Source organism: Clupea harengus, chromosome 6 (assembly GCF_900700415.2).
Source record: "Clupea harengus chromosome 6, Ch_v2.0.2, whole genome shotgun sequence".
Taxonomy (NCBI): Eukaryota; Metazoa; Chordata; class Actinopteri; order Clupeiformes; family Clupeidae; genus Clupea; species Clupea harengus.
Window position 1 is genome coordinate 24,549,045 of NC_045157.1, and position 20,325 is coordinate 24,569,369.

General features: G+C 47.1%; 1 protein-coding gene across 4 annotated transcripts in view; it reads left to right on the plus strand.

Annotated features, from left to right (window-relative positions):
* The window catches only part of zfhx3b (zinc finger homeobox 3b), a 340,892-nt gene that overhangs the window by 313,643 nt on the left and 6,924 nt on the right, over positions 1-20,325 (plus strand). For 3 of the 4 annotated variants that reach the window (XM_031569518.2, XM_042708091.1, XM_031569517.2), the window contains 4 exons: positions 8,806-8,975; positions 9,647-9,853; positions 14,468-14,591; positions 14,772-20,261. In XM_031569518.2, the coding sequence (XP_031425378.1) occupies positions 8,806-8,975; positions 9,647-9,853; positions 14,468-14,591; positions 14,772-20,261 (5,991 nt within the window). The remainder of the gene's footprint in view (positions 1-8,805; positions 8,976-9,646; positions 9,854-14,467; positions 14,592-14,771; positions 20,262-20,325) is intronic. The other variant, XM_031569521.2, reaches the window with a different exon arrangement.

Genomic DNA, 20,325 nt, shown 5'->3' on the forward strand with positions numbered 1-20,325 from the left:
TGGTTAGAGAGGCAGTGGTGCAGTTTGAATCAGGATGGCTGCATTGCCATTTAAGACGAGAAAGTACAAGTGTAAAGAAGAGGGCTTTTTTCCACCCTGAAACGGCTCTGAGCTCAGATCAGCAGACAGCTTCCTGTGGACTGGCTGCTTCCTAACCTTGGCTAAAATGAGCACAAGTGGGGGGAGGAGAATGCATCTGGTAAACAGAGGCACGCTTGTTTTGGCTGGTGACTGTCTGAGAGGGTGTGTGCCGGCAGACGGTCTCTCAGTGTGTGTGTGTGAGTGTGTTTATGTGTTGTACTCTGTGTTAGCGTGTGTGTGTGTGTGTGAGTTGTGCTCATTGCAGTGACGTGCTGGAGCTAACCTGTTATTTAAAGGCATATCTAAAGGGATTTGAGTCACGCCGTCTGAAGCCTCGCTGTTATTAAGGTCCGTCATTAGTGTTATTGAAGTCTCTCCTCTCTTCCTTGTCATGCAGCCGTTGGAACTGGGTTGTTGAGACGTTACTTGCTTTACAAATGACAGTCACTGTCAGGTAGAGCGCATTAGCCCGCCGCTGGAAGAAAGCAAGTCCTCCTATTTAAAGCTACTGTCAATCTCATCCCTCCCTTTTCATGTGCCTTTCCGCCAAGCCTGGCGTTTCATTGCAGGCATTTAGAGAGACACACGGCAGCCATGTAAATGTGTCTGTGCCGGGCATGTCATCTGATGAAGGGCCTCAATGCCACCATGGGGGTGCCGGCTGTGTTTTGTTTTCTTTATGACATGCTATAGTCAGACGTGCGGAGCTATATTATGCATATACATGTAAACACACATACAGAAAGACACACGCTGGGAGATGGAAGAGAGAGAGACAGAGCCAGACATAGAGACGGAGAAATTGAGAAGATGAGAACTTTGTAATTAACTGCCAAGGGGACAGAAAGGAAGAGAGTGAGAGTGATATGACACAGATCCATGAGATGAGACTGTACACTGAAGTCATTATTTAGACAATAATATTATGTTGGCAGACGCTGAAAGTTAGCCACCCTTCCAAATAAGCATTGCGAGGCTTGTTTCTAATGTCAAGCATAAAATATTCATAAAAGGTTAGCCTGGAGCCCTTTCTCCCTGCTCCCCGTGCCTGCTACACCTAGCTGAGGCAGCATTAGCCAAATCAGACGGCCCAGCTTAGGACAGGCAGCCCTACCTTTATTAGAGCAGAGGGGAGACTTAATGGAGCAACCTAGCGCAGGAAGGAAAGAACACAGAGAGGAGGAAAGAGGGAGGAGAGATGAGGAGGTGGATCAGAGAGAGAGAGAGAGAGAGAGAGAGAGAGAGAGAGAGGGAAAAAAAGAGAGATGAAGAGCCAGAGAGGAGGAGAGGGATTGTTAATACACTTAAGGGCTTGGAGGAACGGCCACAATATGATTTGACATGTTTAACATAAATGTATAGGGTGGGACGGTATTGAGGTGGTCTGTATGGGGGGGGGAAGAAAAAATGGGGGTTGCAGTCCTCAGCAATTGAGGTTTATGAATAATTCCTCTCATATACCCCCCCCCCCCTTCCACTCCTGACTTTGAAATTGCAGGAGCCAGCTAAGGGAGGGGAAAATAATATTACAGCGCAGGTCATCCGCATTCTGACACCGGCAGAGTACCCTGCCAAATTGGTCCCATCTCTTCCCCCTTATATATTTACTTAAACGTATGAATCCTGGTGATTGGATGAACAGGGGAGGAATTGCTTGTGTGTGTGTATGTGTGTGTGTGTGTGTGTGTGTGTTTGTGTGTGTTTGTGTGTGTGTTTGTGTTGGTGAAGGGCAAACGGATATGGCTTGCTCTTATATGCTCTTATTGCCAAGTGTACATCAACACCCCCTGGATGCTAAGGCATGATACTGCAAGTCTGGTTTAATATTGAAGGCATGTGTTTCTAAATGTGTATTGTCCATTTGCAGTTTCACTCGAGGTGGTTTCATGGATCTGGAAGGTTTTAGGTGGATGGTCACTTATTGTGCCAAAACCGTTTGTTAGTTAGTAGTCACATATGTCAGCCTTCTGGGCTATGTCCAGCAGTAATAACTACCAGATCAGAAGTATATTTTATACTTTACTTTTGGGGCTCTGTGTTATGGGTATTTTGTGGTATTTAAATTGAAACAGTGGAGGAGAAAAGAGCAGTGTAACTCCTATGCACACATTACAGCTCTGCTCAATATTTACATCCTACCCCACTGCACTAGTGAGATGCAGGCCTCTTTGCATATTCATAGCATGTCCTTTGAATGCTTGTCATCCTACAAATTAAAAATTCTTTTTTTTTGTCTTTGAAGATAATAGCCCATAAATTGTCCTTGTTTGTGAGTCAAGTCCCAGAAAGAGCAGTGTTTATGAGTTTTATACTGTCCATATTCTAATGAGCCCACAGCCCGGGCGAGCGTGGGGATGCCCTCTGAAGGTGACTGGGGCGCCGCCTCTCACTTACTCACTTGCATGATTAATAACGTGTCCACTAATTAATATCTCCTTTTAATTTCTTCATTTTAAATTTGTCTTTGTTGCCGTCATGCCTGTAGGCCTGCCGCCCGCCACAGACGGCAGGCAGCTCTAGCCACACGGTGGAGGTGGATTTTCATTTAATAAAGGGTTATACACCAAGGATACCCAGATATGATGAGCTTCGCGTTTGGCATAAGGCTTTTGGTTGTAATTTTCTTTATTTGAAATTAATTGATGCAGAGTAATTACCTGAGAAATATGAGGTGAAATGGAACATAGCCCACTGTCGCTCAGGGCTCCAACATGGTCTGTAGATTAAAAAGACGGCTACAAAAAAAATGAGGAGGAGGAGATGGAGGGAGGGGGGAAGATAATATTCAGTTATTGTTAGCAAACGTATTAAAAGTGAATGACTTTTTAGCACCGGGGAGTTGAACCTGCTTTTCCATATTAATGGTTAAATTGCTGAGGGACCGGGGGCAGGTTTTCACCCATGTGTCAGGAGCTGAGGGGGGGGGGGGGGGGCGCCCCCGACAGAGCAATAGAAAGGGAGCAAGGGAGAGCTGGAGAGGTGAGGATGGCTTTGGATATTGAAGTGAGGTAGACGTGCCCGGCTCTGTGCTCACCGGCGAGCAGGAAGTGGCGGCCCGGGAGGTGAGCAGCAGGCGTCTGGCAGCTCAAGCATTTTACAGCCGGAGGCTCCGGCATTCTGAGGCCAACAGGGATATTTTGAAATCGCTGTTAGATGTCTCAGAGCGAAGCCTGTGAGCCGCTGACTAGATGGTTGCACTTTTTTTCCCCCAAGGTCCTTTGGGGCGATATCTCTAGAGTGGCACTCCTCTCGGCAGTCGGCATATGCAGGCCCTCACCTCTGATGCCATGGGAAATATTTTTTTCCCCTCTTCTTCTTCGTCATCTTCCTCACCTCTCTGCCTTCACCCATCAGTGTGCGGTGTTTGGGTAGCACCCCGCTCTCAGAATATTCCCAAGGATGGAGGCGGTAATGACACGATGGCAGCTGGGATTGCATTCCTGGAAGATTTCAGTGCTGGAAGAGCTGTTGTGTTAACACCAAGGCCGACTTGTGTTGGTTAGTCACTCCAGCTGCCATCTTTTTTTTCACCCCCCCTCACTCCCCACCCAACAAGCCCCCTGATTGCTCCAGAAACCCCCAGCCCTGCACTGATAACCCCTGAGCTGGCCGAGTAATGCTGCAGACCGAGCCTGCAGGAGGAGGTGAGAGAAGGTGCCAAAGTCCAATTCACTTACGGGACTCGACAGCACAAAGGCCTTCAGTTTACCGAAAAGAGCCATGAATTAATAATCACCTAATTGACTTTTAAGATTTTTCCCCTTCCTCCTCCTCCTCCTCCTTCTCTTCCCTTCCTCCCTCCCATCTCTTCGCCTTTTGTACTGCGAGATGAAAGTCTCGTCTCGTATGTCTGAGTGAGTTTTATGTGGAGAGGCTGCTCTGGACTTAACAGGTCAGCAGAAGACTGTCCACCTTCATAGGTTGGTCTTGGTAACATCTTTAAAAAAAGAGACAAGCACATTAGATGTGTAGTTTGGATCTGATAGATACTGCAGGCAGGATGGCTGCTTCAATCATTGATGAATCATTGAATCAAGTTGAATAACCACTATTGGTGGGGTAGGAAAGAAATTAGGTTGGGGTAGGAGAAATAAAAAACATGAATGGCCCAAATCCTCTTGTAGCCATTCTGTAAGAGTGACGTTTTGGACCTGAATGTCTTTGTCACCATTTTATGCCGTCTGTTGTTTTTCTGAAGGGCAGCCAAGTCCTGACTTTGACAGGCAATGGTCCTTGTCGTTACCTCTGTCATCGGTGTCACCTTTTTGATCCCCTTGAAGTCGTGGAGCCGTTCACCGCTAATCTTCTCTCTGTGCTGAGCCGAATGCACACACGTTACACTCGGAGTGCCCCAGGAGGCTCAGGTCTTTCCATCAGAAGCCAGTGTTCTGGTCATGGTCTGTTTCAATAGATCTTTCTGGCTCTGATGCAGGTCCATGGTCCATTGCCAGCCCAAGCATGCCACATTTAGACCGTGTACACGCACATACACACACACACACACACACACACACACACACACACACACACTCAAAGTGTTTCTCTCTGTACTCCCTCTCGTTCCAGTATGTTTTCTGCTTCGCTCAGTGGTGGTTGTGATGGGGTTCGTTTTCTTCTTCTTTTACTTCATCCTAGCCCCCGTGACAACAACAACAACAACAACAAAACAGGACACGGTAGCTGGACTTTCTCGTCACGGGCTTTGTGGCAGAAGCGGGGTTTTGTATTTTGGTCGGTGGCTGTTGAGAGCGAGCGATTGATCAGATTTATGAAGTCCTAACAGGGCATGACGAGGTGAGGTAGCCCCCACCTTCACCGCCCCCGGCCACCCCAACCCTCCCCACGCCTCAGAGAGGCAGCAACCTGATGGGCATTACTGGTCTCTAGGGAGGCACTTCAAGCTGCCCCTGAACCATACAGCTACATTAGTTCAGCTGATGAGGTGAATGAAGTAGTTTGTTTGTATGGAGCCTCTGTACAATGCCATGTTTATGTGTTTGGTTTAAAGTGGTAGTACTGAATAAAAGTTTCATGCAAACCTAATCCTCAGCTGAAGGCTTCTTAAACACTTCATATTAGAGAAAGAGTCTGGCATCGGCGCAGGACTGACTGTTCCCCAGCATGTGCTGCCCATTAGCCTGTCCCGATAGAGGACACCAGACTCATTTTACGCTTTTGTTTGGCATTTGCTGCTGCACACTCAGGCTCAGACAGCAGCCTCCGCTTCCAACTCCCAGCTCCCAGCTGCCAACTCTGGGCCCAAGCCTGTGGACTTCAGCAGCCGACACTTTAGTTCCAGCTGTTTGTCTGCTTTCAAATGGCTGCCCGACCTGTTCACATATGTGCAGTTTTATGGGTGTCTGTCTGTCTGTCTGTCTGTCTGTCGGTGAGTGTGTGTGGGGGGGGTGTGTGTGTGTGTTAGTGTGTGTGGGGGGAGACAAAGAGAGAGGATTTCCAGCATCTGAGCAGATACAGACATGTCCAAGATCTCAGAGCAGGCAAGCAGTTAAGTGTAAAAAGGCATTTGAGAGGTGGGCACAGAACACATAACACATGTTTAGGAAAGTCGATAAGTCCCCCTCATAGACCATAAGGAGGAAAGAGAGAGAGAAGCAGGGTGAGACGAAGAGGGTGGGACAGTGGAGAGGAAGAACACCTCTCCTGAAGGTGGGTAGTGGCGTTAACTGGAGGAGGAGTATAAGTGAACCGACAGAGGAAGTGGCATGGACAGTGAGAGAGGTTAATGTGACAGAATGGGAGGATCCTTTGTTTAACATTTCCTTTGTTTATTGGTGGAGATGTGTAATGGGATTGGCCCTGACTGGACCCTAATTGGGCCTGGCCAGCTGATCCCAGTGTTTCTGTGAGATCCGGCAAGCTGCTCCCAACCAAAGCAGAAGCCCCGACCCCTCCACTTCCACCCACCCACTGTGCAATCAGCTCAGCTGCCTCCGTCCTGATTGGAGGTGACATTTTAATGTCTGGAGCAGTGGGATGGTCAGCCCTGCTTAACCTGACCCCCTCTGCCCAAGCTTCTCACCCCCCTCCACACACACACACACACACACACACACACACACACACACACACACACACACACTACCCTGCTCTCAATTTGCCCTTGCAGGACTGTACGAATCAGGCCAAATTTAACTCTTTATGTCCTCGTTAAGGGCTCGGCTGGCAGTGGGTCCGTCTTGAGTTTCACAGTGAATTCTTTCCGCTGGCGGAGCGCCGGGTCGTGGGCTGCCTGGCTCGCCCCCCAGCTCTGGCTCCGAGTGGATTTAGCTCCTTTACGAGTGCCGGCTTAACTGAGTATTTTTACTCGGCTGCAATGCCTTTCTGCTCGCCGCTCCTGTTTTGTTTGCATCTTCCTCCCTGTCTATCTCTCACTCTCTCTCTCTCTCTCCTTCTTTCTTCCTCTCCCTCCCTCCCTCCGGCTCCCTGAATAGGCAGTTCGGCCGATGCACCCTGGTTAGCCGGGCGCCGAGCCTCTTGTTGTTTGGTGGGACTCAGTGGGGGTGGTGAGCGCGGGCGACGCGGCGGCATTGTGAAGCCTGGTGCAGGTTGCATTAAAGGGATTAGCCGTGTGAAATGTTCTGCCAGCTAGCCGAGCACATTTGAGATGGCAGCAACTGCGTGTGATTATCACAAAGGGGGGGATTCCTTTCTAAGATGTGCGGACACCTGACAATTACCCACCTCTGTACCTCCTACACACTGCCTTCACTCCCTCCAACCTATTTTGCTCTTCTGCTATGTTCAGTCGGCGGCACGTGATCAGCAATTTTATGTTATGTGGACTCACACTCTTAGGATGTGTGATGTGTTCTCTCCTCTCCTCTCCATTGAGTTGGTTGTAAGATGATTTTCTTCTATACTAGTAATTACTGGTCCTCAGATAAACATCTTCCATTCAACACATGTTACGTTCCTACTTTCCATTTACTTTCTATCATTTCTCCAAGTGGCTATTTAGTGTGTAGTTCTATTCAAAGCAACTTCAGCAGTATGTGTACTCCTTGGACATTCAGCCTACAGGCTTGGTCTTGCTAGCACCTTACTGCCACCCATGGGTCATAGTCATCTTATACCGCAGGATACACGGAGACTCAATCAGGCAATGGTAAAAAAATCAGGAACAGGGTTTTATTTACAATGATGCGCATCAAGAGAGAGAGAGAGCATGGTTCACCAGCTTCTCTGTTCCAGTCTCAGTTTAAGTATCTTTGGTCTGACAGGAGAGGGGTGTTAATCACAAAGCTCGGATTACGTGGGCCACCCTGGGTCCAGCGCTAACGTGTGAGAAAGAACAGATACCAACCGACGCAGGATATGCACTCAGGAGTCAGAGCGACCCTATGGCCTTCGAGACATAAGCAAAACACCCCAGGCCTTATCACTGAGAAACACAGAGGCACACAGATAGAAACACAAAGGCATATGAGTAGTATAATAAGACATTCAAATATAAACGAATCATTAGACTAGTTCTGACTGGAATCTCTCTCAGAACTAAACAGTATCTCACATTTGCTTAAGATGTCAGGCTCAGTTAAAGCACTGGTACAATGTTGCTTATGTTAAGAAAATGAGACCCATCCATATGGGGAAAAAGACTGGAGGCAGATGTTTGGTGTAGGCACCTCTCCATCCAAACCCCAGGAACATTCTACTTGGCCTAAAGTAGACCTAGACACCTCTTGTGGGCGGATTAGCTGCTTACAGAATTCCAATTAAATTGAGAGTTGCTCTGGCACTCACTGGCGAGGGGCAGGCACAAAGAGCAGGAGGATTTACCTGAGCAGGGTCAAGCTGTAGGTCAGCGATACCAGCAGGATTTCGGGGGTATCCTGAGCCTCCAGCTCCTCCAAAGCCCCCTGTACGCCCCAGCCAAATCACACCGGTCCTCCAGCTGGCACCATTTCATACAGCCCCTGGAATCAAAGGGCTCAAAATCTCACCTGGTTTTAATTGCTCTGAGCAGAGTAAAGATGGCCGCATGGCAGAGCATTGGCTCCACTGGCGTATTTACTTTAGTTCATTTTTATATGAAACTCACCAATTCGCGCTGCTGTTTCCTGTCGTAAATTTGATCAGTTATAGGACTGCTGACAAGAAGAATATATGCTTAAGCATATCTGAATTTAAATTAAGCATATATGAGTAACTTCTTAGTTCATATGTATATTTATGTACACATATTTCCTTTTATTCAAAGAAGAAAATAGGGTCAGGGCTCAAGCAAGAGTGATGGGCCTCTTTTAGATAAAAATGTTGTCTGATCAGACATGCCATGACTGTGATGGGCCCCTCACAAGTCCCCTGGATTCCTCGACTAAAGCTCCGCTTCAAACGCTGAGGCTGAGCAGAAGCCAGAGAAACCTGATGTGGCAAACGAACGTTTTGATTAGACGTCTGTGCCGGTGTCTGATGTCCTAACCATCCAACATTGGGAGAGACAGCCCGTCAGGGGGAGCTCTGAGTGCTTGTCTGCCTGGTGGCATGGGAGGGGACTTTGAAATGGCGTGGCAGTTTGCTCAGGAGGGCCCTGTCTCCACCTCTCCTGCCCAAACTCTGTTAAATATGCCTCTGTCACAGTTAGGGAAAGACATCCTTAAGCCCTTTATCCAGCCTTTGTATTGATTGATTAGTACCCTCTTTAGAAAATCTCTGCCCTGTCTTGACTGAGTGTATTTTCTCTCCTCGTGTTTGTGTGTACAGCAGCAACAGCAGCCACAGCAGCAGCATCAGTGGCAGCAGCCAGCCAGTCGGAGAGGGAGCGGTCGGATTCCCCGGCTCCCTCCAAGCGCCCATCCTCGAGGTCTGGGGCTGCGGAGAGCCCCCTGTCCTCCAAGCGTCCCCGGACAGCTGAGAAGAGTGCTGCAGAGCAGGTGAGCGGAGGTGTCATTAGCACTGGTAGCCATAGTGATGTAGAGACTCAACCTGATCTGCTTTGTCAGGGATACTTCAGGGATACATCATTCAGTCAGTGCTGCCACTACCCATTTAAACATGTTGATTTGTGTGTCATTCTCTACCATCTGCCTCAGCTTGTATTGCCAATGTGAATAGTTTGCTATGAAAGCCTCACCCTAGGAAATTAATTACTGAGGAGAAAAACTCAGCATTTTCTGAAGTTCAGTAAAGCTGGACACTCTTGCATTATGCAAACAGGGTGTTTTCATCCGAAGATTATTTTTTTCCTTTTTTGCCACACTTGCATCGCTAATTGCTCAAAAAGGTAGAAAATCAATACAATATTTGACAGCTGAGAGGCCTTTGAAGTGTCTGCCAGGATTTTCTGCCACTCACGGTAACCCACCGTTCCCTGTTCAGAGGAGATCTGTTCCTAGAGGAAAAGAGTCCCCACGTCTCTCTGTATCACACTTTTTTACTCCCATCACTCTCTCTAAACAAAACCCTTCTCTCTGCCCCTGTCATTCCCTTCATACACAACCTTCTCTGTCATCCCTCCACATTCACATCCTCTTATCAATCCAACACAATCCCTCCATCTTCATCCCTCCATCATTCTATTCATCCCTTCCTCCCCCTGCTCCAGATGTACCAGTGCCCCTACTGCAAGTTCACCAACACGGATCTGAACCGGCTCAGGATGCACGTCATGACTCAGCACTCGGTCCAGCCCATGTTCCGCTGCCCGCTCTGCCAGGACATGCTCAACAACAAGGTTCACCTGCAGTTCCACCTCACGCACCTGCATAGCGTGGCGCCCGACTGCGTTGACAAGCTGATTGCCACTGTGAGTGTACGTCAATCTCTGTGTGTGTGTGTGTGTGTGTGTGTGTGTGTGTGAGTGTGTGTGTGTTTGTGCTTAGATTTGTTTTCACAAAGTCTGAAAAGAAGTTAGCTTTTTAACACTTTTGAATATATTGAATTCTGTAATTAGCACTTGATGCGACAAACATTAGGTCAGAGCCACGCATATACTTATTGTTACACAACCCAGATTATGTATTTATTCGTTTTCATTTCTTCCAGTATCAGGCTTCTATATCTACATTGCTCATAGTACCCAAAACTATCAAATTGAAACATGCGGTAAATGGCCCTCTGGCTTTCTCACATTCTCTGTTGAATACTCTTGCTTGACACTTTTTCCATCTGTTGAAGTATTGAACCCTATTCATACACCTACGAAACCATGTAGGTTGTGAGCCTGATGTTATTATATGGAGTCCTTGCTCTTGACCTCCCTGTTGCAGAGACAAAGACCTGCATGAGGGCATGATTACATGACATCTCTCAGCCACGGGGCTTTCAGTTGTCACACAATGACGGAGCAAATGTCACGCCTCCCGGCTTTAGCATCTCACGACCCAGCACTCTGTCCATTGTCATTTTTAATCACACTTTTAATCACATCTTTTTGAGGCACTAATGTGTCTTTTTAGTCCTCTATTTGTCAGTGGAGCTAGTAGAGAAATGTGTGAAGAATGAGGCCTGTTGGGCTTTTAGTTATTAGTGCGCTCCATACTGACTCCATCTGTAAGTACACGCAAGACTGTATTCCCCTTTTGGACGTGGCGCCATCGTAGCCATGTCAAGGACCAGTGTGGGACTTGGCAGAGCCTGTTTGCTTGCTCCATGTGGATGAGTCACTCTTTCTCTCTCTCTCCCTCCCTCCCGCACTCTTATTCACTTCGCCTGAGTGTAATGAAGGTTGTCTCTCCCGTCTCCTTCTCTCTAATTGATGACATTTGAGGCTTAATCAAAACACAAAGGAAACTGTTAATTGTGAAATGGCCCCTGGGCGTCCTGTTGACTCACTTGAAGTCAGATATTATGGGTTGGGGTGACTGAAGGCGGTGGGAGGGAGGTGAGGAGGGGGGGGGGGGGGGATTCTGTAGCGATCCTTCGACTGAGCCATTGTCTTGACATGCCCACTGTCAATGAGCCCTATTCCCGTTTCATTATGTTATCACAGTCGATTGAGGAAGTGAAAGAACATGCAGTAGAGAGAAAGAGAGAAGAAGAAAAAAACGACACACTGCGGGTCTCTAATGGGCGATACTGTTGTTCGCCCCACGAGCAGCTCTTCTCCCTCTCTCTTTTCATTTCTCTCTGGTGTGCTTTGACAGTCTCCATGTGTCTGTGATCACTCCAGTGCTATTCAAAACAAAGGCTTTTATTATTAATATATTCAGGTAATTGTGACACAGATGAATTGAAATTTAATGAGTGGACCCCCCCCCCTCCTCCTCCCCCTCATGTAATGACATGCAAGTCCAGGCAATGCAAATATTATTATTCACTATTTTTTAATCTAACTTGCCAACCTGAGGTCTCGAGTGACTTTCGAGAGCCATGTTGCCGCAAGGCTAAGAGCTTCGGGGGAGAGAGAAAGAGAGAGAGAGAGAGAGAGAGAGAGAGAGAAGTCCCATCCTGAATTTGCTTTCCCCCTCTCACCCATTCCACTCAATCCTGGAGGTCCTCAAAGCCTCAGCGTGTCTCGGTGATGTGTTGTCTCAGCATGGGAATGCTCTGTGGGGATTGGGGTTGCATCAGTGAAAATGTAAGAAAAGTTATTTAAAAAAAAAAGAAAAGCTCCAGAGATATAGTCTGTGAAGTGCTTCTCCCAGACTGATTAACACTGGGAATGAAGAGTACATTGAAAGAGGAGCGGAAAATATTCTCATCGTTGTCAAGACATGTCGGAGGGGGACATTCTTTCATATTAAGAAGTAACACTTACATCATCCCTCTTTAAGTCGCCTGACTTCATTACTAAAATCCCTCGGTATTGGGGGCCTTTTTCATCCTTCACTACCCCCCACCCCCCACCCCCCGAGAGAGAATTTACTTGATTTCAAGTCAGTCAGAAGAGGCCATCTATGAAAACTGTAGCTCTTGTTTCACTATTCTCAGCCAGTTCTAGGGATAAAGAGGAAAATGTTTGTTATTTTCTTAACCCCGGCACTGAATGGCTTACTGACCCATCCCTCAGAGTAACTGTGTCCCTAACTCCAGTGAAGCCATCTCTCTGTCCCTGAAAGCAAATGGCGATCATATTAGGTGTGGAGGATGTAATATATTTTCTTTTATAGAGATGATAATGCACAGGGTATCTACAAGAGGAGCAGGATAGAAACAGATTTGATGCGTACCATATCCCTCTTACTTGTCCTGCCGATGCTCCCTAATGAATTCTGCAATAGGTGACTTTTATTTCTTGCAGACTATGCATAAAGATACATACTTTAGATATAAATGCACATCATTCCTCCATCTCTATATCAATCTCTCACTACCTTTTTCTCTTTCTCTCTCTCTCTCTCTCTCTCTCTCTCTCTCTCTCTCTCTCTCTGCTACCACTATGTCTCATTTTCTGTCTGTCTAAGATAGGGGTAATGAAAATAATTGTGCTTCATTAATTCTGAGTCTGGCTAGATGATAGCCATTTGGAGCTATGTTTGCCAATTAGCCGGTCCAAATTAAAAGTGACCTTGGGATACTCTTAGTGCTTGCTTCTCGTTCCCTAATTAAGCAGTTGTCTAGAAACAGTCCACTTTGTAATGTAAATCACTGCCGTGATTTGTTTTCGTAACTCGCCAAGCTGGTCATATTAATTTTCTGCTTTCACTTTGGAGGAGATTGTGAAAGGTTGTAAAAAATTATATGAATATGAATTTTATTTCTGTGTATTTCTAATTAAACTAATTGCATACTGATGGACAAGAGAGTCCTGTCTGTTCCACTTAACCCCCAGTTGTACTGACTGGCTGTGGCTGGGAGGAATCGCAGTCCTCTCAGGGTGCGTCTGAGGCTGACAAAATCATTCTGGAGCATCCTTTGCTTGGAGACCTTTTCTTTGCTGTTCATTTGGAGAACAGTGCTCCTGGCTGATATTTAAAAAGGCTCTGACTTCAGGCCACAGATCCAAACATTGAACCATAACACAAGCTCTACAGCTGTTTATGATGCACAGTCTTGCAGATATAAGCATGTTTTTGGTTATTTGGATTATTTGAGATTTAGATTATTTGAGTGTATTCATCTAGCACACTGTCGAGGCTCAAACAAAGCAGTATCCATTGAAACCAATGCAGTATGCACATATTATTTCCAATAGCAGATTTATTTATTTTTGTAGCAGAAACCTCCCACGCACATAATCGAAGGATATTAGGATGATCGGCTCTGACTTTAAGGTATAAACAAGGTATAAACAAGAGTATAAAGGGAGCAAAAAGACTGAGGAATAGAAAGGTAGTAGCATGTGGGGTGGGGTGTATGCATTGAAATGCTGCGTGGGGAGTGGATGTGATTATTCTGTTTGGGGAGTTAATTGAAAGAAGCTGAAGCCGGTAGTGCCTCATCTTGCAGACTCTTCCAATCTCAATCACTGATTATTGTTAAATAGGGGCCGCTTAATGAGTGCATTTGATGAATTGTTGTGTTTTTTTCCGAGAGAGGGAGAGAGAGAGAGAGAGAGAGAGAGAGAGAGAAAGACAGGGAGAGATTGAGGAGCTCGAGGGAACATGGGAGTATACAAGAGGTGGGGGGTTGCCAAGATAGAGGGAAGGTTCCTGTCATTCACACATGATTGACTTCAACCTTTTGAGAGCACAGGAAACCTGGCTGCACTCCTGCACTTTTTAATCAATATTCATTGCTTCTTGAAATGGTCTAATTAAAAATACAGCAAGAATGATTGAACTAGAAGAAAGAAGCACATGGAAATGCACTTTTTCCATTCACAGTATCGTTCATACATTAAAATCTACAAACATGCAAATCCATTTTGTGAGGTATTTGCCAAATGTTGTTGTTTTAGTCTTCCATTGGTGAGGTGAATGAACATTGTACACTCAGAAGGAGATCAGTGTATCCAACAGACTGGCACCCCCGCTCACTGCTCTTATCTTTTGAAATGGAATGCACTTTTTACAAGGAGGGAGAATTATTTAATTAGGCTACCTAATAAGCTTTACACTTGGCCAAGGTGGGCCTTTCAGCCCATCCCACTAATTGGCTGCAGCAGAACTTTCCAGGCACATGACAAAACACCAGCAGTGATCAAAGTGCAAATTATAAGGAAAGCAAAGAAAGTAGAAATAATATGATTCATTTCTGTGTGAGTGCAGGTGTGCATGGGTGTGTGTTCTCAATCTATACGACTATTTTTGTTACATCCATAATTTGAATTGCTGTTCAGTTTCTTGCTTTTTTCTTAATATAGTTCTCTTTGGTGTTACATTTAATTGTGAAGCTGTAGTTGTAGGTACTTATTCACCATGCCCTGGCACCCTTATTTTGTACGCATCGTTGCCAGTATCTGAGCTTTCCTGCCACCTATAAAAGAGAAACTGTAAAGGTGGACCTGCAATTAACAAGGAGCACGCCCTGTGTTATTTTCCAGGTGGCGACTACAGAAACGTTGCCAGCAAGCATGTTCATACCAGTCCCCAGCCCGGAAAGGGAGGCACAAAGCACCCCCCAATCCACAGCCAACACTGGCAATGATGACATTAAGAAACAGACAGGTTTGTGTTTTTCCAAATGTCTGAACAGTAGTGGAATCTTTTCTGTGTTGAACCTGCAAGGATTAAGAGTCATTTTCACATATTGCAAGTTCCACATTTTTTAATAAATTGACTTTTTAACCAAAAAGAAGATTAATACAGTATAAAAACATTGTGGTGTTCTTTTTTTTCAATTCACAGAAACCTTAGATGCTGACCCTGAGAAAGTTCCTTTTTCTGCAGAGATGACTGAAACTCGCAAGTCACCTCTGGAGGAACACCAGTCTGGAAGAGAAGATGCAACTGGTTTTCTGTGCTGGAAGAAAGGCTGTAACCAGGTCTTCAAGTCCTCCAGCTCTCTCCAGATACACTTCAATGAAGTCCACAACAAAAGGCCTCAGCTGCCTGTCTCTGACCGACACGTCTACAAGTACCGCTGCAATCAGTGCAGCTTGGCTTTCAAGACTGTGGAGAAGCTCCAGCTCCACTCCCAGTACCATGTCATCAGGGCTGCCACCATGTGTTGCCTGTGCCAGCGAAGCTTCAGAACCCTACAGGCGCTGAAGAAGCACCTGGAAACAAGTCACCTGGAGCTAAGCGAGGCCGATATCCAGCAGCTCTATGGAGGGTTACTGATGAATGGAGATCTAATGGTCATGGGTGATCCCTCTCTTGGTGAAGACCAAGGCATTCTGGCAGAAGACGACAAAGAAGGAGAGGAGAGTGATCCAGAAGAAAAGCAGAGTCCTACTGGCAGTGATTCAGGTTCTCTCCTAGAGGATTCTGGATCAGAGCCCAAGAGAGCCCTGCCGTTCAGGAAGGGTCCCAACTTCACCATGGAGAAGTTCCTAGATCCCTCTCGGCCTTTCAAATGCACAGTCTGCAAAGAGTCCTTTACACAGAAGAATATCCTGCTTGTACATTATAACTCTGTCTCACACCTGCACAAGGTGAAGAGGGCCCTACAAGAGACCACCGCTGGCCAGCCAGAGCCAACAAGCAGCCCTGACAACAAACCTTTCAAATGCAGCACTTGCAATGTGGCATACAGTCAGAGCTCCACTCTGGAGATACATATGCGGTCTGTCCTCCATCAGACTAAGGCCCGTGCAGCCAAGCTTGAGGCAGCAGGTGGAATTACAAGCCCTGTAAACACTGGACCAAGTGGAGGGGCCTCTAACACCATTAGCACTTCTACACCCAGCCCAATTCCAGTCTCCAACTCCACATCCAGTTCAAGCAACCGCAGCTGCTCTCCAGCAGGCGTCCAGACAGTGCAGAGTATGCTGAGTGGCAACCACCTGAGCCAGTCACACAACACTGACAGCCATGGGAACTCAGCTTGCCATCCATCTCCCTCTGAAAACCACGACATGAAAAAGAAGAAATTTGCGGACATGCTGTCTGCCCGAGGCCACCAGCAGCAGCTCCAGCAGCAGCAGTTGGCCCAGGCCCAGGCACAAGCCCAGGCACAACTTCAGCAAGAACTTCAGCAGCAAGCTGCAATTCTTCAGTCTCAGCTCTTCAACCCGCTTCTCCAGCACTTCCCCATGACAACAGATGCTCTTCTACCACTGCAGCAACAGCAACTGCTCTTTCCCTTTTACATACCTGGGGCAGAATTCCAACTGAACCCAGAGATGAATCTCAGCTCTCTTGGTTTAAGTAGCGCTTCAGCTGCTTTGCTGGAGGAACATCAGAAGAATTCAGCCCAGCAGGCCCAGCAGGCCCAGCAGAGCTGTCTTCAGCAGCAGTTATTGCACCATCACTTGCAACAGCAGCACCAAGCCCACTCTCAGGCCTCAAGCCAAATGGCTTTGCTTCAGCAGAGTGCCCAGTACTCACACCAAGTTGAGAAGAAACCAAAGCAACCTGTTCATCACAATGAGAAAGAGCGGGACCTGCCGAAGGAAAAGGAAATGAATGATAGAATTGAGGACCACACCTCTAAAGATACATCTGAAAACATGAAATCCAAGGACAAGAAAGACATTCAGCCTAGTGCTGTTAGTATGAACCATGATCTTGGCTTTCCTCCTCCTAGAATTGCCTCAGATGCTCGAGGAAATGCAACCAAAGCCCTGTTGGAAAATTTTGGATTTGAGCTAGTGATTCAGTACAATGAAAACAAACAGAAGGCACAGAGAAAGCCAACAGGAACTGCATCAGCAGGCTCAACTGGGCCACCACCAATCAGCCGAGTCGTCGATCCTGTTGAAGGACTGGAGAAGTTAGAATGTGAGGTATGCGGCAAGCTCTTCTCCAACATATTGATATTGAAAAGTCATCAAGAACACATCCATCAGTCCTTCTTCCCATTCGGGTCACTTGAAAGGTTTGCCAAGGAGTATCGAGAGCAGTATGACAAGATTTACCCATTGAGACCTCAGACTCCTGAGGCTGCTCCTCCACCCCCACCACCACCTCCACCTCCTCCTCCACCTCCTCCTCAGCCTTCTCCTCAGAGAGCACCGACACCAAATATCCCTGTCTCTGCCCCTACTCCCCCAACTGTCCCCCCACCACAGCCCACAGTTTCTATGGCTCAGATGCCCATGTCAATGGACATGCCTCTCTTCTCCCCACTTATGATGCAGTCCATGTCCCTTCAGTCACTGCCTGGTCAAATGACAGGTCAGCTATCATCTGAAGGACTGGCTAATGATCTTGCTCAACTCTACCAGCAGCAAATGACCCCGGCCATGCTGCAGCAACAACAGAACAAGAGACCTCGCACACGCATCACAGATGATCAGCTCAGGGTTCTCAGACAGTATTTCGATATAAACAATTCTCCCAATGAGGACCAAATCAAGGAGATGGCAGACAAGTCAGGGCTTCCCCAGAAAGTGATTAAGCACTGGTTCCGTAACACCCTCTTCAAAGAACGCCAGCGCAACAAAGATTCTCCATACAATTTCAACAACCCACCAATCACTACACTAGAGGATATCAAAATTGACTCCAAACCACCTTCACCTGAGCCTCATAAAATGGAGAGCTATGGAAGCAAGAGATCCTCGAGGACAAGGTTCACAGACTACCAGCTTAGGGTATTACAAGACTTCTTTGATGCCAATGCCTACCCTAAAGATGATGAATTTGAGCAGCTCTCTAACCTGCTTACTCTGCCAACACGAGTCATTGTAGTGTGGTTCCAGAATGCCAGACAGAAGGCTCGCAAGAATTATGAGAACCAGGGAGATGGAAGTAAGGATGGTGAAAGACGTGAGTTGTCTAATGACCGTTACATTCGCACCAGCAACTTGAACTACCAGTGCAAGAAGTGCAGCCTGGTCTTTCAACGCATCTTCGACCTAATCAAGCACCAAAAGAAACTCTGTTACAAAGATGAAGATGAGGACGGGCAGGATGACAGCCAAAATGAGGATTCAGTTGACCTTTCTCATGAGTATTATACCCCATCTGGGTCTTCAGGCCACACCCCAATGCCTACATCCTCAAGCCTCTGCCCTCTCCCACCATCCACCTCATCTTTCTCTCACATGACACCCTCAGAGAAGGAAGAGGCCACCACAGCAAACACATCCAACTCTTATGATGAAAAGCCCAAGCACTCAGCTGAAACCTCCCTAGATCACAGGGACAGCCAGCTATCTCTGAAACAGGAGAGCCTGCACATGTCTGAAACACTGCAGCCAAGACACTCTAGAGAAGAGAAGCCCCTGATGGCTCCAAAGAACTCAAAGATTTCATCTCCCTCCCTATCCCAGCAGCAACAGCAGAGTGGTCCTTCAGCCTCTCAGTCTAGCCAAGCTCCCTCTCAGAGCTCTCACATGACACTGAATCCTCACCTGTCCTCTGCTTCACAGCAACAGCTGGCCCAGCAGATGATCCCATACCAGTGTGAGCAATGCAAGCTGGCTTTCCCTTCATTTGAGCACTGGCAAGAACACCAGCAGCTTCATTTTCTAACTGTCCAAAACCAGTTTATCCATCCCCAATTTTTAGACCGCCCCATGGATATGTCCTTTATGCTCTTTGACCCTAGCAACCCTCTGTTGGCAAGCCAGCTTCTCTCTGGGGCCATGCCACAAATTCCAAGCAGCTCAGCTACCTCTCCCTCAACACCAACCTCAACCATGAATTCCCTGAAGAGGAAGTTGGAGGAGAAAGTGGGCACCAGTCCAGGAGAGAATGATAGCACCAACAGTGGTGAAGAACCTCACAGAGACAAACGGTTGAGAACCACAATTACACCTGAGCAGCTGGAGATTCTCTACCAGAAATATCTGCTAGATTCCAATCCAACACGCAAGATGCTTGATCACATTGCCCATGAAGTTGGACTCAAAAAAAGGGTGGTGCAGGTGTGGTTCCAGAACACTAGAGCCAGAGAAAGGAAAGGGCAGTTCAGGGCTGTGGGGCCAGCTCAAGCTCACCGCCGCTGTCCTTTTTGCCGTGCCCTATTCAAAGCCAAGACAGCCTTGGAGGCACATATTCGTTCACGCCACTGGCATGAAGCTAAACGTGCTGGCTACAACATGGCCCTGTCAAATATGTTGCCTGATCACGAGGGATTGCAGCTGAAGATGGACCCTTTGGATATCTCAAACTATTCTCACCTAATCCCCTCCAACAACAATGATGGGCAGTGTTCTTCTTTGTCACCTCTAAAAAACATGGATTTGTCTCCGAGGGCCCTTATGAGCCCCACATCTATTAAAGTTGAGGGAATGGAGGAATTTGAAAGCCCATCCATGTCCTCTGTGAATATGAGCTTTGACCCAAGCAAACTGGACAATGATGATTGTTCCTCTGTGAACACCGCTATCACTGACACTACCACTGGTGATGAGGCCAATGCAGACAATGACATGGCCGATGCAAAGCATGGCCACATCAGCAGTGACGTTCTGTCCAAGTCTGGGGGGACAGCACCCTCCCTTGAGAATGAGGACCAGATGTCCTCAGGACTTGTGAGCCCGGCAACAAGTTATTATTATAAAGATTATGAGAATGAGAACATTGTGGATTACAGTGAGACCTCGAGTATGGCTGATCCCTGTTCGCCCAGCCCTGGAGCCTCTGGGAGTAAGAGCATTGATAGTGGAGACAGGCCTGGCCAAAAGCGCTTCCGGACACAGATGACCAACCTCCAGCTGAAAGTACTTAAGTCCTGCTTCAATGACTACAGGACCCCCACCATGTTGGAGTGTGAGGTATTGGGTAATGATATTGGACTTCCAAAGAGAGTGGTGCAGGTTTGGTTCCAAAATGCTCGTGCCAAGGAAAAAAAGGCCAAGCTCAGCATGGCAAAACACTTTGGCATCAACCAGACGTCCTATGAGGGCCCTAAGACGGAGTGTACACTTTGTGGCGTCAAGTACAGTGCTCGTCTCTCAGTTCGAGACCACATCTTCTCCCAGCAGCATATAGCTAAGGTGAAAGAGACTATTGGGAGCCAGCTTGATAAAGAGAAAGAGTACTTTGACCCAGCCACTGTTCGCCAGCTGATGGCCCAGCAAGAAATGGATCGCATTAAGAAAGCCAATGAGGTATTGGGCCTTGCTCAACAGCAAGCAATGCAGCAACAGGGCATGTTTGACAGCTCTGCCCTGCAAGCCCTGAACCTTCAGTCAGCTTACCCGAATCTACAGGGAATATCCCCTGTTCTGCTGCCAGGAGTCGGCAGCCCTTCCTTACCAGGCTTTAACTCATCGAACACAGGTATGTAATCATGACTTTTACCTAATATGAGAAACATGATTTGCATTTTAACACATAAATACAA